General features: G+C 50.8%; 1 protein-coding gene and 1 non-coding gene across 6 annotated transcripts; one reads left to right on the top strand and one right to left on the bottom strand.

Annotated features, from left to right (window-relative positions):
* Window positions 1–209: 209 nt before the first annotated feature.
* LOC137142859 (forkhead box protein M1-like) lies at window positions 210–15904 on the bottom strand. Of its 5 annotated transcripts, XM_067532329.1 has the most exons (5): window positions 15568–15788; window positions 14352–14422; window positions 6804–6930; window positions 1948–2153; window positions 210–1521 (listed from the first exon to the last, which is right to left on the bottom strand). In XM_067532329.1, exons 4-5 carry the CDS (start codon window positions 2062–2064, stop codon window positions 1345–1347), a joined length of 294 nt encoding a protein of 97 aa, XP_067388430.1. In that variant the 5' UTR covers window positions 2065–2153; window positions 6804–6930; window positions 14352–14422; window positions 15568–15788; the 3' UTR covers window positions 210–1344. The 5 variants fall into 5 exon arrangements, with proteins under 5 accessions (XP_067388430.1, XP_067388432.1, XP_067388431.1 ...); XM_067532331.1 differs by lacking the exons at window positions 14352–14422; window positions 15568–15788 and adding an exon at window positions 15819–15904; XM_067532330.1 differs by lacking the exon at window positions 14352–14422.
* Window positions 15905–23436: 7532 nt separating this feature from the next.
* On the top strand, window positions 23437–23520 carry TRNAA-UGC (transfer RNA alanine (anticodon UGC)). The gene has a single exon. It is a non-coding gene; the product is annotated as a tRNA-Ala (tRNA).
* Window positions 23521–24620: the final 1100 nt, after the last annotated feature.

Raw genomic sequence — 24620 nt, 5'->3', positions numbered from 1 at the left:
ATTGCGCTGAGAGTTAGTGGGACATTGAAGATTTACACCTTATTTTTAGCCTTTGTATTTGATTTTTGGCATGCTATTAATTGTTTATGCAGCTTTTTGGGTTTTTTGGTTAATTTTTAAAAATTTAGGACAGGTTTTAGATATTAAAATAAGTTCATGTAAAGCAGCCAAACTCCCTCCCCCTCACACACACACACAATTAGGCTTTGTTTTTGTGAATTGTTTTTATTGGAGCATTAAGTTTGCATACACTGTTTTATTTTTAAATGCGTTTTCAGATGATGGGTTTTCATTTAGGTTATTTACAAAAGCTTTTATGTTTGAGGCTGGTTTTAATGAAAAGGAGGACAGGAGCGGCAACCTCTCGACCACCTGACTTACACCACATCTTTGTAGAGGCAGTGTTTTAAAGAAAAGAAAAAAAGACGCTTTAAAGGCCGAGACTTCTGGGGCGGCGCTGCCACCCGACCAACCATCGAGCCCCAGAGATTCCACCCCATCCCGATTGGTGCACCTTTCCCTTCAGGGACGGTCTAAGCCCACTCCGATTGGCAGAGGGGTCGCACCACTCCTCCCTGTGTAACACAAAAACTATTGCTAGCCTTGACAATAATTGATATTTCAGTAAAAAATATAATCATGTAACTAAATCCAACATATCAAGAAGTCAAAATACAATAAATGGATTCTTAAAACCCGATATAAAATGTACGCTTTTCATTCAGAGTTTTGAAGTTTGCTTTTGATGTGACTTAATGGTTAGAGTATAATTAAAAATACTGTATATTTACTGGCTACATATAGGTAACACAGGGCAGTTCTGCCTGCATGGCTGTTGAAACACAATTATGCAGTACATTAAAGTTAACGGGAGTCTTTCCATTAGCTCCTATGTGAGTTTGCATCAGGCCTTTGGAAAGCATCAGGTTGAAAGCTTAATCTACCTCTTTCAGCATTCACATTGCTACGCAGCACCTGCAGAGCCCTGTTGCCCCAGAGGTGCTCCTGCCCATCCAGAGCACCTCCCGCTTCAAACAGAACCCACCTTTTGTCAAATTAACAGCCCAACGTCTAGAGCAGGGGTGGGGAACCTGTTTTCTGCCAAGGGCCTGATGGTGGTACGCGGAAGACGGCTGAGTGTCTGCCACCAAATTCCCCCCCGCCGCCGCCGTGAAACCGCACCACTGCCGAATTCCCACTGAATTCCCCCCTGCCTCCAGGGCTAGACCAAATGATTTCACGGGCCTTATATGGCCCACGGGCCAGACGTTCCCCACCCCTGGTCTAGAGAATGGAGCCACGTGCCAAGGAGGCTTCGCACCCCCCTTTTGAAATCAGATGCAGTCAGATGTCTTGGCATTCAGGAATTGGGAAGGCTACCTGTTTTCCTTCCCAGAAGACTCTCACCTTGAACGCCTGGTCCAGCGTCAGATAGCAGTTAATAGTCCAGGAGACTGTACCATTGGCAGACGTCAGCCGGACAAACATATCATGAAGGGACAGATTGTGTCGAATGGAGTTCTGGGAGGAGAGGAAATGTTTTTGGCTACCAAGCATAGGTGGGACCCTCAGATGCTACAGCCCAGGCAGGGGAACTCTGCCCCATGGAGTCCTGGCAGACCATGGCCTTTCATGCTCAACAGGTACCCAGTTATAGCCACATCACTAAAGGCCTTTAGTGTCCTCACTGAAGATATCCCAGCTTCCAGCCCAGTGTCCAGCCAGCCCACTGCCCTGCCTGAGAGGAGGCGAGAGAGGATGCTGGTGTTTGGGATGGAAAAGAGAACAGCAGGAATTGAAGAGGGCCCTTCGTTTGAAATGGTTTCCATCCTGTTACACAAGGTGCTTGTTCCTTTGGATGCAAATGAAAAGCAATTCCTCAGCCAAACATCCCACTAGTGTTAGACCCCTGGTGGGGTCAGGTGCATCCCCGGCAGAGCACATTACCTTCCAGCCTGGCTTCACCACATGTTTGAAATAAGGGACATGATCCTCAGTCCAGGTGTAGATGTCCTTCAGGGTCATGCGCTTCTTCTCAGCATTGTTGATGGCAAACTGGTTCATGGCTATGTAGGAGCAGGGGGCCGTTCCGATATTGAGTCCTGCCACGAGGAGGAGGAAGTAGCAGTGGCAGCAATGGAGTCTTCTTCAGTCTGGAAGAAAAAAAAAAGAGGAACAAGTGTGAAAGTTGCAGGGGCCCAGGAATGTTCCAAGGAAGATCCTTCTAGCCACAGGACCCTGCTGTGCAGATCAGCTTGGGGAGGCTCAGGCTACCCAGACTGTGTCAGCTCTGCTGTCTTGGCGTGTTCTCAGCCACATGACCTGTCTTCAGTTTCCAGAGGTTCCTCAATTACATGCCTGTTACCTAGCAGTGCTGTGTTCTTGGGGAACCAGGGCTGGTTCACCTAAATACCCCCCCACCCCCATACCACCCCACAGCCCATGCCTGACCCAGAAACCAAAGGCATTTCAATATGAAAAGGCAGTGGAAAACCCTCCCATCAAGGGTGATACAACTCCACATGCCTCATCTACATCAAAGATGTAAAAAGGGGCATACAGAAGCCTCATCTACATCGAAGGTGGAAAACACACTGAACTCTGGGATTGGTAAAGCAGGGATGCATTGCATGTTGGGAGATCTCTGCTCTTGATGTAAATGAACTAACACCTGCGCACATCCAGCTCCGCAGTTATCAGACCATTCTAGGTATTGATATTCAAACACTGTATCCTGGTTGCATTGTGAGCTCTCTCTCTCTCTCTCTCTCTCTCTGTCTCTCTCAAGGAAAAGCGCCCTTCCAGAAATCATAGAATATTAGAGTTGGAAGGGACCTCAGGAGGTCATCTAGTCCAACCCCCTGCTCAAAGCAGGACTAACCTCAGCTCCTTTTATCCAGACATTGTTTATCCATAAACAAACCTGTTGTCTACAAAAATCCCATCACAGTTCAAACCCCTGTTCTGATGCTTGGATCCAAAACTCTGCATCAGTTCCACTGGAACCTGTCTTCTCTTCCTGACCGATCATGTTGGGGGCTCTGCCACACTAAAAGCGCTCCAGTCCCTAAGCTGACCAGCCTGTTTTCTTGGGAACCTCTGAGATGCACGGAGGGGTAAGACTGCACCCCCCTTCTTCCCCCAACACACTTTTTGTCTCTCTCTCAGTCCAGGTATAACTTTCTACTTTTGTAATCAAACCTGGGCTAGCTTTCTCCAATCCCCCAACTGTCATTGTGTAGTATTGTAAGCATTTGATTGTGTTTCTCTCCTTGTCTGGTATTACTATTAGTACATATCTAGCAATAAAATAACTGTTATAATCAAGCTGGTTGCCACCTTCTCTCTCTCTCTCTCCAAACTTTATTTTACTCCTTTGTGTCTTTGGTCCCTCTCTTGCTCTGTAGTAACGCTTCTCTTACCCAAGCCAAAGATCTCTGGAGTGCCCAAAAATCCTATGGGGTTTGCTCATCAAGGGGGTTACTGGTAGAACAATTGTGGTATAAAGGGGCATATGAAGGGGACAGCCAGGATGTGCTACTCTGTCTAGCCTATGGAGTCCAGGGGCAACTAAGGGTGCGACTCATGTGCTGTTTGACTCAGCCTGATTGAGTCCAGGGGCAGACAGAGGGGAGTAGCCAAAAGGTGCTGTTTGGATCCAGCCTGCTCTATTCTGGTGCAAGGCAAAGGGGCATATAAGGGTGGCCACTGAGAGTGTGGTGTCACCCAGCCTGCTGAGTTCAGGGACGCATAAGGGGTCAGCTGACAGTGCGGATAGCCTGGTCCGTTCAGACGCACTCCGTTAATCTGAAATGTGTGTCTGTATCTGTGGGGGGTTTATTTGAATCTGGTGCTGGAGGAACCCAGCCCTGAAAACCTTAGGTCTTGCAGGATAACTCCATTGGGAGGGGGTTTGTAGCCAAATGAACACACAAATAACACAAGCAGTACATTAATAGAATCACACCCCCCTTCCAGGAATATAACCCTAACAAATGAGCATACCCCAAGGTGAAGGGCAAATCTGGTAACACAGAATATAGATAAACTGAGCCCCACAAGTCCCTGTGCGAGGCTCATTATCCCCATTCCACAGGGGAAACTGAGGCATGGAGAGAGGACTGATGTTAAGGCTGACACACCGGGGCACAGAACAGAACCCAGGAATTTTGGTTCCAAACCAGATGCTTTAGTGACTAGATTCCCACATCCCATCCTCAGCAAAGATGGAAATCCAGGAGTCCTAGCTCTTAGTGCCATGCTCTAATGACTAGCTCCCACTCTCTGCTGTCCCAAAGGGGCTGTTTCTGTCCCCACAATAATAGATGCATAGATTCCAGGGCCAGAAGTGACCACTATGATTATCTAGTCTGAATTCCTATACAACACAAGCCATATGACTTTCCCCAGATAATTCCTACAGCAGATCTTTTACAAAAACATCCAATCTTGATGTAAACATTCCCAATGATGTAGGATCCCCACGATCCTTGGTAAATTGCTCCATTGGTTAATTACTCTTACCGCCTTATTTCCAGTCTGAATTTGTCTAGCTTCAGCTCTCAGACAGTGGATCACGTTAGACCTCATTTGCTAAACAAAAGAGCCCATTATTAAATATTTGTTCCCCATGTAGGTACTTACAGACTGTTATCAAGTCACCCCTTAACCTTCTCTTTGTTAAGCTAAATAGAGCTCTCCAACTTGTCAACATCCTTCTTGAACTGTGGCCATCAGAACTAGATAGAGTAATCCAGACGTGGTCACCCCAAGGCCAAATACAGAAGTAAAAAAATCACCTCTGCGCTCCTACTCGAGATTCCTGTTTATGCATTCAAGGATAGCATTAGCCCTTGGGACTTCAGTGTTGCACTGGGTGCTCACGTTCACCTGATTATACACGCCAACCCCCAAATCTTTTTCCCAGTCACTGCTTCCCAAGATAGAGCCTCATCCTGTAAGTAGGGCCTTCATTATTTGTTCCTAGATGTACACATTTACATATTATGTTAAAAGGCACATTGGTTCCTTACCAAGCCATCCAGATCACTCTGTATCAGTGATCTGTCCATGTGATTATTTATCACGCCCTCCAATTTGTGTGTCATTTGCAAATGTTATCAGTGATGATTCTATGTTTTCTTCCCAATGGCTGATAAAAATGTTTCATAGTGTAGGATCAAGAACAATCCCTGTGGGACCCCACTAGAACCACACCTGGTAATCATAGACGATTCCCCATTTACAATTACATTTTGAAACCTACCAGTTAGCCATTTTTTAATCCATTTAATCTGTGCCAGGTTAATTTCAGGTTAATCTTTCTAATTCTTGAAACTAAAATGTGTGATACCAAGTCAAATGACTTACGAAAGTCTAAACATATTACATCAGCACTATTCCTTTTATCAGTCAAACTTGTAATCTCATCAAAAAAGATATCAAGTTAGTTTGACAGGATCCATTTTCCAAAAATCTGTGTTGATTGGCACCAATTATATTACCCCCTTATTAATCAAGTCCTGTATTGGCCACTTGATTATCTTGCCTGGGATAGATGTCAGACTGACAGGCCTATGACCTATACCTGGGTCATCCCATTTACTGTTGTGCTAATATTTAAAAGGGGTAACTTTCTTCCAGTTTTCTGGAACTCCCCTGGTGTTCCAAGGCTTAGTGAACGTCAGCATTAACAGTCCAGTGAGCTCCTCAACCAGCTCTTTTAAATCTCTGGAATGCAAGTTATCCAGACTTACTGATTTAAAAATGTCTAACTTTAGTAGCTGCTGTTTAACATCCTCCTGAGATATTAGTGGAATGGAAGAGTGTAGTCATATAACATGATGATATCATGTTTTTTCCCCAAATACAGAACAGAAATGCTTCTGCCTTATCTGCATTACTATTAATTCTTCTACCATTTCCATCTAGTAATGGACCAATACACCATTGTTAGGATTCTTTTTGTTCCCAACATGTTTTTAAAAACTCCTTATTTTCCTTGATTCTGCTGGCCAGTTTTCTCCTTGTGTCCCTTTGCTTCCCTTATCAATTTTCTACAATACCTAGCATCTGATTAATATTAATATTAGCTTCTCATTTGTTCCATTTGTTATATATTATGGGTTTTTTTATAGCTGCCTTCGCTTCCCCCCACACAATGTCTTTTTTTAAACCAGCACACCCTTTTTTCTGAGTGTGGGATTGTGGCTCAAGAAGCACAGTCATATAAGAACAGCCAGACTGGGTCAGACCAATGGTCCATCTAGCCCAGTATCCTGTCTTCCAGCAGTGACCATTGCCAGATGCTTCAGAGTGAACAAAGCAATAAACAAGTGATCCATCCCTGTCGTCCAATCCCAGCATGTGGCAGTCGAAGCATGGGGTTGCGTCCCTGACTATCCTGACTAACTGCAATTGACGGACCTCCCCTCCATGAACTTATCTAATTGTTGAATCCAGTTATAGTTTTGGCCTTCACAACATCCCCTGGCAGTGATTTCCACAGGCTGACTGTGCGTTGCAAGAAGGAGTCCTTCCTTTTGTTGGTTTGAAAGCTGCTGCCTGTTAATATCATTGGGTGACCCCTGGTTCTTGTGTTATGTGAAGGGGTAAATAACACTTCCCTATTCACTTTCTCCACTCCAGTTAGGATTTTATAGACCTTGTTCATATCCCACCAGTCACCTCTTTACCCCTCCAGGCTCCTGCAATGCTGCATCCATCCCCTCCACCTGCTTAGTGCTACTACTCTGCCTGTGACAGCCCAGAGTGTCCAGCCCAGGAATGTCCCTGCTCCTCACCCACTGTTCCTGGCGGAACACAAAGGTCTGAAATCCAGGTGCTACCCCAAAGCTCAGCTGGTCAATTCAGGAGGCTCATCCTGGCTGTGAATCTGCATTTTGATCCCAGCTTCGAATGAGGTTTCATCTGCAACAAAGAGAAAAGTGGGAGCTGAGTATCTCAGGGCTGGGGAACCCAGGGGTGAAAACTCCTTGTAGCCCATCTCAGATCTGCACAGCCCATATACACCTGTTCTGCTCTCCCGCAGGGCCTATGGCAGGACCCTGTGAACCCAGCTTCAGACAGCTTGTCCTGTCCATAATGGAGCCTGGTGCTGAAATAACCCTGTCTTCACCAGTATGAAGAGCTCTTTCAGGCCTGGATGGGTACAGAGCCGTGGGACAGTTTCCAAGGGCACAGAAGTTCCAAGGATGAGGACTCCAACTCTGCACAGCTGGCACTTTATTGCCACCTATGGCTGTGCAGTGCAGAGATGTGACACTCCCAGTGGTGTGAGTGAGGGGAGAGACCTCACTAGGTCTCATCTCACAGTCACTTTGCATGGGCATGAATGGTGACACCAGGCCAGGTCAGGCTGAGCCAGGCCAAAGGGGGGAATTCTGCCCTCTCTTCTAGCCCTGCAGCCCTGTTAAAGGTTCTGGAGTGGCAGGTGAAAATGAAGCCAGTGGAGCCAGCTCAGGGTTTCAGTGCGGTTACTCCTGATTCACACCAATGTGAGAGCAGAACTGGCCTGTTCTTGGTGCTTTCCACCCAGGAACCTCAAAATGCTTTGGAAACATTCATGAACAGAGACTCCGCCCACCCTGGGAAGTGAGGATTATTCCTCCCATTTTACAGGTGGGGAAACACCACAAAGGGAGGAAGGGACTCACCCAAGATTACAGAGGTGAGAACAGAAGCAAGGAGTCCTGACTCCCAATCTCTGCCTCTCAGATCTGGGGACACAATCCAGAAGTCCGACACCTGGTCTAACACGTTCACCCCCACCCTGCCTTCCCCAGACTGCAGAGGTTTAATGACTGCTGACTACACTGGTACATGGCATTGGAGTACTCCAGTCCTCAACAACGGTCCAAAAACCTGCAGTTTACCAGACAGGAATTATTCCTATTACAACCAAGGATAAGGGCCCTGCTGGGCTGGGCATTGCACACATACATAGGAAGAGACAGTTCCTGCCCCAAACAGTTTACAGGTGAGGGGCAAAGAATCTGAGAAAGGGAATATTGCTATTCTCAGTTTACAAATGCCACACAGAGGGTCAACTGCAGAGTTGAACCCAAATTTCCGCATTCCCTGCCCAATACCTGAACACTGTAGCATTATTTAGAGGTGTGGGTGTGTGTGTGTGTATGTGTGTGGGGGGGGAATTATAGTCCTTTATTATTTAAAAAATGTACACCCCAGCATTGTACAAAGCATCACTGGCATCAAGTGAATTAGATTTTTTTAAATTCCTTCCATTTTAATCAAAGGCAATCGTTGATTTAAAAAAAAAAAAAAAAAAAACACCTGGGCACCTGATCCATTGTTTGTGCAGTGCCCAGCACAATGTGGGGGACCCAACATCAACTGAGCCAACTGGTCACTACCACACTACAAATAATACATAGAGTAACAAGAGTCCTAGCATCCTGGCACTCTGGCTTTAATTCGTACAATTTGGCTACTGCAAATCTAGGTCCCTTCAGGATCATAAATTGTAACAGATGTGCCGGTTTCAGATGGGAGGAGGGGAGCTTAACTGCATGTGGGATTAAAAGAAAACACAGACTTTAATGAACTACAGCCAGGTTGCAGGCTGTGTCACCTAATTAAAATGCAACACCAGAACAGAAAACCTGAAAGCACAACTTTTCCTTCTGCCTCTCATTGTCTCAAATACCAAATCTGAGCATCTGGCCTCATGAAAAATTGAGCCTCTGAACTTCCGACCACAGCACATTCTGTCGAGTCATTTCTGCGGGAGTGATGGGGACATTTAGTGCCCTATCTCCAGAGAATGCATTGTAAAACTCTGCTCCTTGCCCAGGATGTGGGAGGGGCTGATACGGTCTCAGAGAACAGGCCTGGGGACTGAGGTCATAAGACCTGACAACAAACATCTTGGATTTCATTCTCTGAGCACTGGGACACAGCAGGAACAGGGCACTGGCCTGGAGAACACCTGGCAGCCTGTTCCCAGGGGCCCCGACTGAAGTCGCTCTGCTCTTACAGAAAGCGAGGATGCATGTGTTAGAGCAGCCATGCACAGATTCGTAAGCAAGGTGCCTGGCTCACTCCCCGTGCACCGGCTGCCCTTCCAGCACCGCATTCACTCCTGCGGGTGCCTTGTCTGGGGTAGGCCCACCGGACAGTGATACCAGCCTGACAACCCTGAAGAATAAAGAATAGCCTGGGCAGCACTTTGCCTTGCCATCACTCAGCCAACATGTTTCAGCCTGGCTTGGCTTGCAAGGATGCCTGGGGGGAGCCGTCCATTAAATGCTCGTATTAACTATTACCCTGCCATGAGGAGGCAGAGGGAGAGGAATCATAGAAGATTAGGGTTGGAAGGGATCTCAGGAGGTCATCTAGTTGTCCCACCCCCTGCTCAAAGCAGGACCAACCTCAAATAAATCACCTCAGCCAGGGCTTTGTCAAGCCGCACTGTAGAGGGGGTAGTCCCAGCTCAGGGCGGGGGGAACAGTCCCCGACCTTTACCTAGTTCAGGGCCCCCTGGGTGGGGCAGTAAACCATCTATAGGCCCTGGGCGGGGCGGCAAAACAGTTCAAAGGGTCACCGGTGTGGTCGGGGAAGGGGGATGCAGGCCCACCCGACTCCACTGAGTCCCAGCCCAGGTCCCTAGCTGTGCTGAGGGGTATGCCACGGGGTCGGCCGCAGGGTCCCAACCGCAACACGCTGACTCGCCATCCGGCTCCCCGGTTCCCAGACCGTGTGGCCCCTCCCCTGGGCTACTTCCTCCCCCTGTCCCTCAGGTACCTGGGGTTCCAGTGTCCAGTCCCCCTCATTGGGGTAGGTGCCCAGGGGCAGATTGTAGAACCCCTCCATCTCATTGGGGGGTGGCAGGTCAGGCAGCTCTTCGGGGCCGTCGGTGGGGGGTAACTCCTCCAGGTCAGGCCCAGTCAGGGCCCACACCTCGCCATCGTCCCCCTGTCCTTTCAGGGGCAGCTCCTCCAAGTCTGGCCCCCATAGGGCCACCTCCTCCACATCAGCATCAGGCAACTCCTCCAGGTCCTTGCCCCTCAGAATCCCCTGCTCCAACGGGATGGGGGGATCCGAGGTTACCGTGGGGCCCCAGGCCTTGTGCTGCTCCTTCGCCTGCTCCTGGACACCAGCCCTGCTCAGCTTCCCTGGGTACCAGGCCACCAGCAGCCCTGGGCCTCTCCTTTATACTTCCTGCCCCGCCCCCATGCTTCCGGGTTGGTAGACAGGAAGGCTCTAGCTCCACCCCCACCGGCCCCGTCTGGCAGTCTGGGAGGAAGGTCACACCCCCTCACTACACAAACCTTAAAGACTTGAGGATGGAGATTCCACCACCTCTCTGGGTAACCCACGCCAGCGCTTCACCCCAATGAGTGACAAAGTTTTTCTTAATATCAAATATATTAACAGTTTTCCCAGGGACTCAGTCTCTCGTTGACCCTTTGCCGACACTGCCAACAGGGCCCAGTCAGCAGCAGCTGTGTGGGTGGTTTGATTACAGCACCGCTGGGAATCAGACTGGGGCCCACCAAAGACAGCATGCTCGCGAGCCAATGCCCTGAACCAGATTCAAACCAGCGAATGGGAAGCCAAAGGAGCCAGAGATGCTGAACCTGACAACCCTGCATGGGGATCCTGAGCGGCGTTTGCTCTCCAGGCAGCATTGCTGAACCTTTGGCCTGTGCCTCCCTCACATCAGCGATGGTGATTTTCAGCTCCTGCCTGGAGAGGGACCTGGGAGAGGGGGTCAGGCAGACAGGGCTGTTTATTGTCAGAATCAACCCACAGATACTGAACCCAACCCCCTTTGTCCTCCACAACCACCAGCCTGCTGCGTGGCTCACTAATGCCACTGGGAACAGGCAAACAAACCCAATTCACACAGTGGGCCTGGCTGATGAGAGGCTGTAAGAGCTGCAGTCTTTCACCAGCCACTGCTTCTACTCAGCCTTCAGCATTTCCACTGCTGCTCGAGCACCTCCTACTGCAGGCAGTGAGCTCTCTGCACAGCGCTATCACCTCCCCTGTTTTCTGCAGTGCTGCTGGAGGACAGCACCCCCCACCCTCTACTGCCCCCACTCCCCACAGCGTCTCTTGCTGGGAGAGAGAGGACTGGAGTAGATCCCCCAGAGCCAGTGCTGTGGACAGAAGCTCTGGTTCCCTTTGGGAGTGCCACCAGCCACTCCCGGAGGGGACAATTCAATGTCTAACATCTGGGGATGGCAGCCAGGAACCTGGAGTTTGTCCCCCACCTGGGGGAAACCCATTAGCCAGGTGGTCTGAGCGTGGGTGGGACCCAATAGACAGGGGCTGTATAGGGGCAGTCCCAGCTGGGAATGGGGCTCAAACCCCCTGGTTCCTGTCCCCATGGCTCTTCCAGGCAGGCACAGACCCTAAGCCCCTGCTGCTCCCATCAGTCCCTGGATCCCAGCCCCTGCCTGGCCTGGTGCCACTACCCGTCTCCCATGCCAACCCCTGCTCTAGGGCACAGACCATTGACTCTAGCATGAGCTCTTTGGCTCCATCAGAGCGTCCAGCTGACGTGGCAGCCTGCCAGCCAGCAGCACTTGGTAGCAGGACACCATAAGGGCCTGACATACAGGAAGCTGACCAGCTCCTGCTCAGCACTGACCACTGTCCATGGCTCTGTGCTGACTCGCATGAGGTTAGGTGCCAGTATCACTGCAGCCTCCTCTCCCTGTGGCACATGCTGGCCCAGCTCCCTCTCCCGTGTGTTGCCTGCCCCTCTGCCCTCCCCCTGCACAGGAGCACCTGGGAGGCTCCGAGCCAGCACGCTAAAAGAGAAGCATAAAGCAGTCAGAACTCTCTTCTCCCCTCCCTCCTGCATTTCCACCAGTAACAATGATCTTGGTGAGGAAGCCACATGGAGAAGCTGGATTCAGCTACATGAGAAGGGCAGAGATCCCAGCAAGGCCTCCTGCCGTGAATCTTTCAGGAGCAAGCTCCTTCTCCCCACCAGCACACCGGCACTTTAGTGCAGTGCTTTACGGCCACCTCTCTCCAGCAGGCAGCCCAGCTCTGCAGAGCAGGGGCCGGGGTTACTGCAGAGAGGGGCCAGAGCTGTCGCTCATGAATAGGGACGCAGCAAGTGAGCAGCACTGAGCTGAGCTGCTAAAGAAAGTGTCTGAGTGCAGCGCGAGAAGGGGGGGGGGCACCTCTCTCCTTAACCCCAAAGCAGGGAAAACCTGGAGAATCCTCTCTACCCACCTCCACTTCCTCGCACTGCACACAGAGCCCTGCCCTCGCCCTCAGTCACACCAGAGCCAAGCGTGGGCCAAGTGTTTTGTATCCCATGTGCTGGTGTGAATGACGACGACGCGTTGGACGGAGCCATGTGAACCCGGACCCCCTGTGGGTCTGTCTCCACTGCAACAAAAGGCCTGCAGCTGGCCAGCATCAGCTGACTTGGGCTGAACCTCATGTCCCCCCCCCCCCAATTCTACTACCAAGACCCCCAGTGAGCAGCGAAAAGCCAGTCTTGGCCAGTCCTGCTTGGGTGCAGTGAATGAGTTCCCAGCTCCATGGCATTCTCTGGGTAATCAGGAGTGGAGCAGTGGGTAAAGGAGCCTAGCGGCTGCCTGGCAGACAGATGTCCCTTTGGTGTGAGGTGCCCACAGCCAGATCAGGGTTAGCACTGGATGCTCCTGGCAAATGGGGCAGCGGGCCCTTGCCAACTGCACCCCAGCTCCCTAGAACCTCTGAAATGCCCCCATCACAACCACTGTTGCCAACTCTTGTAATTTTATGGCAACTTTCAGGATATCGGCTGTTTGTCTTAAGGCCCCAGATTCCAGAGTGATGAAAGCCAAGATTCTCCAGTGATCTCATCTGTAAAAACCTTCAGAGTCTAGCCCTTGTGGTTGCACAAAGAAGACTGAAAACGTGACCCAAGTGTGGCCAGGCTCAGACACTAGGCAAATCTAAAGAACCAACAACGTGTTTGTGTTTAAAATCTCATTATCTTACATCCGTCTCTAACAGACACGAGTCAGGCCCCAAAAGTCCAAACACTTGGGGTTGGAAACACTGTACACCCTTTCCATCTTCCCTTGTCCCTCCCTAACACCTGCACCTCATCACATCCTCCCCTGCCCTACCTAAAACATGGACAGGCCCCTTCCTTCAGACCCTGCCCCATCTCACCTGCTCCGAACCCCCCCTGCCAGTCCTGGGTTCAGCTCTTGCACTGTACAACACCACCCATGCTCATGCTCAGTATCAGCTCCCTAGAGAGAGTGACGGTGGCACAGCCTCTTCCCCTGCTGCTGGAGGGGAGCAATGATGTGTTAGGCTTTGCTTTTCAGACACCACTTCTGTCCATGCAGTTGTCTAAAACCATGAGTCATACACCATTTACTGAAGACGTGGGGTGAGATCTTCACTTCCACTTCAGAGCCCCTGCATCAGGTAAAACGACTCCTGTACCACTGCCAGATACAGAGGTAGAATAAACAACCTCTTCGCTCCTACTCCAAATGCCCATTTCTGCATCCAAGAATCACGTCATCCCCTTTGGCTACACCATTGCACTGGAACTAATGTTCAACTGATTAGCCACCCCCCAAACCCCTCTCACAGTTACTGCTTCCCAGAACAGAGCGCCCCACCCTGGCAGCAGGGCATCCCTTCCTTCTTCCCAGAAGGACACATTCCATTTCGCCATATTCCAATGCATGTTATTTGCCTGTGCCCAGTTTACCCAGCACTCCAGCTCACCTCGTATCAGTAACCTGCCCTCGCCATTATTTACCACTCCCCCAGGTTCTGGATCATCTGCAGGCTTTATCTGTGATGGTTTTGTTGTTTTCTTCCCGCTCACTGATACAAGTGTTAAATAGCAGTGGGGCAAGCAGGGTACATCTCCGCTGCCATCACACACTCATGGCTGGCCCATGGCAGCTGACTGTCTATGGTGCAATTGTATAGCTCCATTCAGGTCCAGGCTGGAGCCCAGACTTTGGGACTCTGAGGGGAGGGTCCCAGAGGCTGGGCTCCAGCCTGAGTCCATGTCTGTCTATACGGATGTTTTATTGCCTTGCAGCCCTGTGAGCCCAAGTCAGCTGACACAGGCCAGGTGTGGGTGTCTGATTGCAGCCTAGACATACCCAAACAGATCCTGTGGGACCCCCTTCAAAACACAGCTTGTCAATGAGGGTTTCCAGTTTACAATTACAATGGAAGGGAACCAGCTCATTAGGGCTTGAGAATCAAGGCATGTGGAAGCAGAGCTGTTAGATGAGGGAAAACAAACATCGGCAGATGAAAGACCTTGGTGAGGCCACATGGAGCAAGCCGCTGCGTGGGGAGGAGATGAAACTCACCATCCAGAGACAGGTGCTGAGCTGATCAAGATTCCATGAGAACAGCAGAAGGACACCAGGTGATCCAAGTGCTGAAGCAGAAGGAAGGGTACAGAAGGAGGGGTGAGGCCAACTGGGCCCCTCCCTCCATCTGATAAAAAGGAGACTCCAAAACCCATATAGGAAGGAAAGCCTTAAATACCAGCTACTCAGAGCCATCCCAGTTCTGCAGCTCAGAAACCTCTTACGGGATCTCTACAAGCAGGGAGGAACCTAAAGAGGTCAGTCCCTTCCCCCACCCCACCCACCAAACATTAGACACAGGGAACCTTTGCAAGCAAAGGACTCACTACACAGGGACAAAAGGGCGAGATGGCATCCTCAGAACTGGAACCATGAGAGGAGGCACCAGCCACAATCCCAGTTCTGGAGGATGGGGGAGTTGAGATCACAGTGGTTTTCCTGTAGCGAGTGGAAAGATGTTGAGAAGCACTGTTAGAAGGGAGACAGTGTGGGTCTCAATTTCTTTCCACTTACATTCCCCAGACAACCTGTGGTTTCTTGCTGCAATCCTGATCCCATGATCCTTTGTGCTCAGAGGATTTGGATCACAAGAAACCTCTGTCTGATTTTAGACATGAAAGAGCACAGGGCTCTCAGAAAGAGGGATTCAGGAGTTTACAGACGGTCTCTCAGCTCCTTGAGGCTTTAGGCATGCTCCCTGGGAGTGGCCCAGCTAGCATTATGTCATGGGTTTCCAAACCTTGATCACTAGAGCCCTGCATGGATACAAAACATTTTGGATTCACACACATACCACAAAACTAATGAGCAACACAACTGCAGCCACAGATGCAGATCTCTGCAGATTTGCTAGGCTCTCCTGATCACCACATCTCCTGCTGCATGTGTGGGGGAGCTCATATGTATCTGGGGACATGACTAAAGTCCCCAAGGATTTTGATGGTCACCTCTCCCACAAGGCCTGGAATATCATGTAGCCACTCCCCACCCACCATGGCCAGGGCTACCTCAGCACAGCACTGAGTCTCCCCTCGAGGGCTCTTAAGAACTCGCTCAATTCAAAAGGTAGTTTAAGCAAATTCCCTCTTGGGGGTCCAATTTGTTGACTCCCCCACTACATACCTGCCTTCAAGCTTAATCCAAAACATCATCAAACACAAACTCACAATCTTCACCCCAGGTGTCCTTCACGGTCTCTCCTAGACCTCCCTACCTGGAAAACTTTCTCTTGCTTCTTTGGCTTTTCCCCTGCTGACTCAGCCACTGCCTTCTTGCACTCTCAGTGGCTGTAACTGTAACTACCCTCTTCAAAACTTCCCCACTTCATTGGGCTTTTTACCCAGAGAGCACCTTATTCAGCCCAGGTGTGGCTCAGCCTGTGATCAGGGCTGGCTTAGCCCCAGGCTCTCCAGCCCGTAGGGCAAGCCACCCTGTTACAGGGTCAAACCCGGGAAGAATCTGTACCATTGAAGTGCCCCATCCAGTTAGTTCAGAGCTGGGAGCTTGCAGCTGACCCCTGGTGTGCCATGAGCCCTCAGCCTAGCTCTGCCCCGTGGAAAGAAGGCTCTGCTCCAGGCCACTGCTCTGTATGCCAGTAACCCAGCTCCTGAGGAATCACTGCAGGGCACATCTGCTAGCCAGAGGCCTCTGCTTCTTAAAGGGACCAGCTGTTTGGGGAGCTTGTAATGCCATGAAAGCTCTTATCTGTCGGTGTTAAAGGCACCAATATCACTCCGTGTGGGTGGGGAAATTAGACAAGAGTTTCCCCGTGCTGACATTTCCCCCCATTCACCTTTCTCAACAATTCTCTTTTATTTTGATATCTTTCTATTTAAGTCTACAGAACCTCATGCAGGATCTCTTAATAACCATGTCCCTTGCTGGGCCAGGTGGGGGTGAGAGAGAGAGACAGAATGGTAAGGGGGAGGAGCTGGCTCAATCACCCCTCCATCCCCAAGGGTCAGGAAACAAATGGTCCCGCCCCCCACCTGCTGCAGACAGCCCAGGCATGCTGCTCCCTGCCAGAGTACTGGGGGGAAGGAGACGCACTAAGATTGCTTGGGCCTAGGAAGGAAAAGAGCCCCTCGTTTCATGGACACCCCTCCTGGGAAGAGGGGTTCAGTCTACACAGACCATTAATTCCTTGGATTCTGCCACCCAGGGCCCACGTTAGCGCCGGCTGTGGTGTGGACACCTTTCCACTAGCACGTAGGCCAAGATCCCCCTAACTCACTTCACATAGGGCGTCACGGAGGCAGAAGATGGGACCGAGGTTTGTTCACTACTGACTTGGTGCAGGCGATAGAAATGACAGTGTGTCTAATTACACTGAAAATAACAGCACTGCTATGGCACGAGCAGGGTGTGGAGGTGGGGCAGGAGTCTCCAGAGAGGTCACTGAACCCGTTGTGAGCAGGCACCCCTCACACGCATTTCTCCCCCTTCTGCAGGATAATCCCATTCACAAGACTTCGCAGCCACTGTTTCTCTAGCTAAGGGCACCTGGGATTTTGACCCCTCAGCCAGTGTTCCAGGGGCTGATACAAGTGCTGCGTGACACTCCAAGCTTTACAAACCTCTGCCCTGCTCTAGTGCCTTCCTAGCCGCCCAGCACTGTACAATGGTGACTTCGCCTCACAGCATTGCGGGGGGCGGGGGGCACCGGGGAAGTGTCACTTTTAGTCCCATCTGACTGGGAAGAAAAGGGAGACACAGAGAGTGCAGGTGACGTCTAGAACGTGGGGCAGAGCTGGGAGTAGAACCCACCGGGCCTGGCTCCCTGCTCCAAGTATTAGCTATGCAGCTTCCCCCGGCTAGGAGTGGAACTCAGGAGTCCTGGCTTCAAGGCCCCCTCCAACCATGGAATCCTCCTGCCTTTGCTATGCTAAAGATATTGCAGCTGGGCCGGCTGAACGGAAAGTGATGGACTGCTTGTGGCTTCAAGGCTGCCATGCTCTGACACAGCTAGCCCCTGGGATGGGTGTGTGAAGAAGTGGAGATATTCTTGGGGTTTTCTCGAAGTGCTGTGGGTGTGCCTCAGTTTCCCCCATATGTTACTCATGTATTTCGGCGATAGGACCCGGGTGTGTGATAATTGCAGAGGCCACTAGAGGGCAGATGGGCCTTCCCCAGCGACACCTAGGCAGACCTGGCCAGGACCCCCTGCCTTTCCTCAACCAGCTGTAACAGGCTGCATCTTGCCTGGGAAGGAGACAAAGGACTGAGGAGGGGCAAGGTGCTGGGGCTGGGGAGTGGCTGGCTGGAAGAGTCGAGTCCCCCCATGGCGGGCTGGAGGTGTAGGGCCCAGAAGTAGGGGCTTTCCAATTGGTTGCTGCTGTAACTTCTAATTCAGCTGCTAAGAAAATCTTTCTACACTGTGATCCTGAGAACTAATAAACCTTTCCGACTTCCACGCTGGCTGTGAATCGCTTCTGATGGCAAGGCACGGTGCGTGCCCCCTTTAGGGGCCATGGAAGAACTCCCCAGGATCCCATCCAGGGGGATCTGCAGGGGAATTCAGGCGGAAAAGGGACGCTCAACCCTGCGAGGCCAGATTCAGGAGGCAGCTGCACTGGCGTGGGGAGACCTGAGGGGCAGACTCCGACGCACTTGAGTCCTGTCCAGCTGTGTCCTAGCTGGTCCCGGAGCACTGTTCGTGGGGACTCCCTTACATGCGGTAGCCAGAGGATGGCCAGATGTACTCCGCAGACGAGAGCGTCTGGCAGTGATTCAGGAGCAGTGGGACTAAGGGGAGTTGGAGGGAGCAGCGAAGATGGAGTACCACTGTCTCCTTAAGGACTTGTAGAGCTGAGCAGAGAGCTCTGCGCATTGGAAGGCTCCTCAGCGCACAGCTGATTGCCCAGCTGGAGGTGAGCGACTGGTCTCAAAAGCCAGCTCCTCACCCAAACGGGATTGCCAGGGGGGCTGGGAGCAGCCGGAGTGGCAGCCAGGCATCCTCAAGAGGCACGTCCCCAGCCAGCAGGGTCTTCACAGGGCCAAGTCCCCGCCCAGATGTGAAACGGTTGGAAATAAAGCTGTGACAGAGAGCTAGCGCAGCAAGAAAAAGAGAGGAGTTCTTTCTTACCCTCGGATGTGTCTGTATACCCCCATCTGATTTCCATTGCATGCACCTGACGAAGAGGGGTGCAGCCCACAAAAGCTGATGCCTGCAGAAATGTGCTAGTCTTTAACGTGCTGCAGGACTCTCGTTGTCAAGGCACCGTGAAAGAGAGGAAGCAGAGAAAGGGAGGCAACATGACAAAGAACAGGAAAAACAAAGGCAGCATGAACTGGGGTTGGTCGAAAGTAGAGGCCGGGGGAGCCCCACGGTGGGATAGATCCAGGGATGCCAACTCCGCAGGGCACAAAAGCCGCTAAATGCTGGCCCTGTTCAAGGAGGGAGGGGATACAGACGCCTGCCTCACTAGAGGCCTGACTGGCTGCATCCCAAGTGGCTCCAGAGCCCTGTTCCTGGGAGACTGTCACACGGGGGATGGGGATAGTTAGCTGGGGCTCCCTGGGATGAAATTTCTCAATCAATTCAGGTAATTTACCTGCCAGTAGCCCGGCCTCCATGGTGCAGCATCAGGCCTGAGATCTCCCCTGGAGATCTGCTTCTCTAGAGCAATTCTCCCTCCGACACATCACGAAAGGGAAGACGAAGCCATCCCTGAGAATCCTCAGAGCCACCAGATGCTGAGATACCGACTGATACAAATGCTCCCCCAGGACAGCGTCAGAAGCCTAGCAGCCCCCAAGGGCTGGGCTGCATTTGTGTGGGGCACTGGCTGAACGATCCCAGGTCTCAAGTGACGACCAACCTCAGAGCAGCCCAAGAATCTGTTGGCCTGGGCATAGAGATGCCAGTTCCAGACTTCCCGACCAGCCACAAACAGTGCTTCTGATTCCCCACACTGCTTATCAAGAAGCCAAAATAAAAATATACACAGCCCCCTTCACTGCATTTCAGTCTCTGGCTCCCAATTGGCCACTAGGTCCAGTAAAGAGATCAGTTCTTTAAAACTCTCTGCTCTTTATCAAAAAGGTTTCTCCTGACCCCAAAGAGTCAGCCAAGTTACCAGATCAATGGAAGTTTGGATCTTACCCAAAATACCACACTGCCAGCCAATCCTTTCGTAACTAAAACTAACAGTTTATTATGAAAAGAAAGAAACAAACCATAAGAGAAGTGTTAAATGATGAAAGCAATCAGACCCAGGCAATTGAATCGAAAGTCCATATAGATCAGGTTTCTGGTAGAATTGTGGAGTTTGCAGGCTTGTATAGTCCCTCTGGTGTACATCCAGTACCTGGATGGGTCTCAGTCCTTTGTTTCACAGCTTCAGTTCCGTTCAGTTGTAGATGAGTCGATCCAGAGGTAGGTGAAGACTGGTGACTGAAGACTGGAGGCAAAATGGATGTGGTGCAGCTGCCTTTTATGTCCTTTGACCTTTTCCATGCTGCTTGTGGAAATTGACAGGAATAAGATGGAGGCCAGGGCCACGGGAGTAAGTCCTGGTGACTCATCAGGTATATTCCTGGCTCCGCCCTGTGGGCCCATTGTACCTTTGAATTCCTTTAATGGGTCATTAAGCAGGCCAGTGCTGCAGCCATCCTGTGTGGGGTGTCGCCCAGAAACACAGTACAATATGAAATACAGATACAAACATATTCAGCACTTCCATTACACACATAACACATGACCGTAACCATAAACATTATCATCTTACTTAGCACGTTCCAGCCTTTCTAATAGTACCTGACATGGCATATCTCACATGAATTATTATGATTCTGATGTATGGATGTTAAAAATATAATAAATGCTCCCCCCGCCCCAATCAAGCCAGCGTCACAGCCCCCTTTTTCTCCTGGGCTCCAGGTAGCCCTCCCTGGAACGCCACAAGGCAGGCACAGGCTTCCGCCTCCCAGGAGCTCACCGCACCTCCACAGGCTTTGGCAGAAGGAACGGTGGTGCTCCACTGAGCCCAGTTAGCCACACTCAGGGCCTTGGCTTCTGCCCTGCCTTCCTCTGCTTGACTTGCTTCTTTTGCCCCATTCCTGCCTCACTTCCTCCTTTGGCCAGTAATGCAAAGGAGGCCAGCCGGCAGAGTTGGCCTCCGCACGCCATCTTCGAAGGGCAGAAGAGGCCAAGGCGCAACCTTCTAAGAGGTGAGTGGCCTGAGGCCTGGAGCTCATCACGGCTGACGCCAAGGGCCACGCTCAGCTGATGTGACCGCCCACTGTCCAGCCAGGGGAAGGGGGAATCCCAGTACAGGCCAGCGACAGAAGGAGGAGAGCCTTCCTGAAGAGCAAGGAGAAGGGGGAAAAAAGGAAGATCTCATGCTTCTGCCCAGCTTTGAACTAGGGCCCTGTTGTGTGTGAAGCAAACATGATAACTGCTACACTACAGAAACTCTCCTCAGCTGTTTGACCGTCCCTTCATATTCCAGTCACTCGGCTGGCATTTGTCCCGGCACGCGCAGACGGGCTCACTTGCAGGAAGTGGTGACAGCAGCGGGCTGCCCCTTGCTTGGCTGCCTTCCGATAGCTCAGGTGATAGAGCGGAGGACTGTAGTGGACACTCAGCTGGCTAACCTGAGGTCACTGATTCGACTCCAGCTTGAAGGAGAGCTTCTTTTTACCCTCCTTCCCTTCCTGATGCTGCAGCCATCCTGTCTGGGGTGTCACCCAGAAATCCAGATTCCCACTGGTCCCCAATCGGACGGAGAAGAGGGCCCCACCATCCATCAAAACGGGGACAGCCAATCTCATCTGGAGGAGCTAGTAAAACAGCAAAGGATGTTAGCAGAAAAAACCTGGAGCACAGCCTTGGAACGGCTGGCAAGGATTGCTGACACCCCCAGTTTCACTCCGGTGGCTGCGGAGCAACTCCCACTCTTCTCTCAGAGCCAGGATAAAGGCTTAGGGGTGTGAGTTTCCAAAGAGCCCCACTGATTTCTGTTGCTTCCTGTACCTTTTTTTGGCTTAGGTTTTTCTTCTTCCTATGTCTTTCTCTGCATTTTCTTTCTCTCCCCCCTTTTTTTCCCTGCTTCTTCTCCCCCCGCCCCATTCCTCTCTCTCTCTGCTTTTTCTTTCTCCCCTCCCCCCCATTTCCCCCAAACACTGTAATTTTCCACGGACAGCCTGTGCCCCCAACCCAGTTACCTCCACACACCTTTGTTCCCACTCCTCCATTATGGGGTGTCATTTACCTATTCTCCTGTCAGCTGCTGTAATATGGATGACATAAAATCCTGTGGAGACAAAATCGCATAGTGGCGTCTGCAGCACCACGTGCACCACCGCCCCGACACGGATGAAGAAGCAGTCTAGGGAGGGTTGACTCAGCAGCATGAGCTGTATGTACTTGTCTCCTTATAAGGGGATGAAGTGACCTCACCTGCTGGTGCATGGTCAGCAACTGCCCGGGAAAACTGTAATCACCTGGTTGGCTGGTCCATACCTGCCCACGAAAACATGAGCACCTGGTTGGCTAAACTCCAAGCCATGACCTTAAAAGGTCCTGCAGCAAATAGCAACCAATGGGGCTTAGCCTCTGCTGACTGCGGGAAACTATAAAAGTTCAAACCCAGGTAGCAGAGAGGAATTGAATCTACTTGGCACCCCGTGTATCTTCTGGTCGTGTCAGTTCAGCGGGATGACACATCTTCCCCAGCCCACTTTGCTGCGAATTGATCATGCAAAGTGGCTCTATCCCATCTGCAGTATCTAAAGCAAATGGCAACTGAATTTGGCCAACATGGTATACCTGCATATAATGTTTGTGAGTATAGATTAACTGTTCTTTGTTGTGTTTGACCTGTAACTCCTTTGGGGAACTCCAAAACCAGGCACCCTAGTGTCACAGGCTGGCAGCCATGCGTTGATCCGGAGAGAACACAAACGCAAAAGTCTTGGGTGGCGCATTTTGTCCTTTCGCGCACGGAGTTCTCCTGCCCTTTGCTATCACTGTTTACTGTGCAATTGCTTGCTGTGGAACTGTTTATTATAGAAATAGAACTGTTTATTATAAGGATAGAATTGTTTCTTACAAAATAAAAGGTTTATTGATTAAGCAAATCCCTAGAATCATCACTGTCTCGCCAACCCGCCCCCCCGTATCCCAAACCGAACCTATCTAAGAGTTTTTTTCTCTCCATTTCCACAAATCCCACCACGGGAAGTCCTAGCCCAGCTCCATGAGGTCATTCCAGACCCTGCCAAGCCTGTGACCTCAAGACCAGGGAATCCATACCTCAGCTTTCCACCAAGTTGTGATGTTCTCCACAGGGTAGTAGCAGAAATCGTGGTGCTGGTACCAGCCAGTGCAGAAGCAACCCTGGGCACACGGGCAGGAGTAGACATCAGAGGACAGTGTGCGGAAGGAAATGAAGCATGAGGCAAGGATGGCAGGGTCTTAGGGTCCATGATCTCTGAGCTCCACTGAGAACCCCACGCTCCAGGAATGGGAACCCCAGATCCTGTGTTAATACCCCTTCCCAAACCCCCACAACTCCCCCATTGACCAGGCTTCTTGACCACATTATATCTCACGTGATGCATTGTGAACAAAGCCACACCTCAGAGAATGCAAAAAGATGAAAACTTTCTGCTGCAAAAACCTAAGAATTTTTTCTCTGAAAACAAACACAGACCTCTTACGTTGTATGTAAGACTGTGCTACTGAACCATAAATGCTTTAGCTCCTCTTGGGAGACATTTCCAGACATGCTGCTGCTATACCAGGGGAGCTATTATTGTCTCCAGGAAACATTTTTCTTAGCCTGCTTCCATCCATCACTGGTTTCTGCAGCAAAGGGCAGTGCATGTCCCTAAGGTCCAATTATCCTCATACAAATCAAGCTAGAACCTGAGAAACCTTTCCCTTTCTCAGCTGTGGGAGGGGAGACTTTGAAAAGTGCTCGCTGTGCTAGTGCACATGGCTAAGAAAAGAGGAAAAACTGCAAATTCACCTAGTGCTTTGGGAGCCAGGTTTGAATTCTGTTTTTCAGATGATTTTGAGTCTGGGCATTGTGCTTATTGACCAGTTTCTCTGGTGTTGATGCATTCTATTTGCACAGCTGTGATGGCCAAGTGGTTAAGGTGTTGGACTTGCAATCCAATGGGGTTTCCCCCCTCACAAGTTCAAATCCTGCTCACAGTGAGGTTGGTGTTTTAACCCCACTTTCTTGCAGGGCACTATATCCGTACAACCCCCTAAAACACTCTCAATCCCAACAAAACTCCACTCCCCAGCTTTCCTAGAGCTGCCTTGCATATACCTTGTGCTGGGGCTGGGGTGTCTAAGACAAAGTCCCTGTCACCTGGTGGCTCCTAGCTCTGCCCTAAAGTTGGCTGCTGCTTGTGCTCCTCTCTATAGAGCGTGAAGTGAGCTGAAGCAGTGCGGGAGCATCCCTGAGAACACAGACTTGACAAAGCTTTAGCAGAGAGAGATTGTCTGAGACATCAGAGTGCTGGAAACCATACAGCCAGCCCCTAATTCAGGGCCTGTTCCAGCTCTGAGTCTGAGCTTCCAGGGTCCCTCCCACGGCGCAGGTGCCCCAGATTAAATCCTCAAAAATAGGCATGTGAAACTCACTCCTGTTCTCCCTGTATGAGAGCTAGGGCTGGAATCACCCCTGCATTGCCACAGGGTGTGTGGGCGTCATGCCAAAGCATCATGAAGCCATTCATGGCATGAACACTTCTACAACCAGTGCTGTGTCTGAGACAAAGCCCACAGAAGGGCCGTGCTGGGCTATGTTACACCATCCCTGCAGATGGGCAGCATTTCCAACTGCAGATGGGAAGCTACACTCTGAGTTATATATAGGGCTGGCTGTGTGGCTGATCTCTTGGGATCAGAAGAACTCTTTGTTTGATTAAATTGGTTTTAAATGACCACTCATAAAGTCTAGTATCTGCGTGAAGAAACAATGGCTGGGATATCTAAGGAGACTGTTTCTCTGACTTCTGGTTAATGGGTGCGCTGAGACAGAAGTTTACTTTTGTGGCTGCTTTGGTATATCTTATGGGAGAATAACCAGCACTCTGGGGTGATGCTGCCCCATTTCTCAGTGGTTAGTCCTGCATCTGGTATCCTAAACTGTGACCCACTGAGTCATGGTGACACCTCCACACTTGGATCCTGATAGGCTGAGCCTGCTATCCGAAACCTGGTGTGCCTGGCATGGGGCTGCTAACCCTGGTGAGTTGCTTCCCCTAGATCTGCTGAGGGAATTCTGTGCCCCCAAAATTGGAAAT

Source organism: Emydura macquarii, unplaced genomic scaffold (assembly GCF_026122565.2).
Source record: "Emydura macquarii macquarii isolate MOO-44397 ecotype Brisbane River unplaced genomic scaffold, CSIRO-AGI_Emac_v2 contig_3263, whole genome shotgun sequence".
Taxonomy (NCBI): domain Eukaryota; kingdom Metazoa; phylum Chordata; order Testudines; family Chelidae; genus Emydura; species Emydura macquarii.
This window is presented reverse-complemented; position numbering and strand designations above follow the sequence as displayed.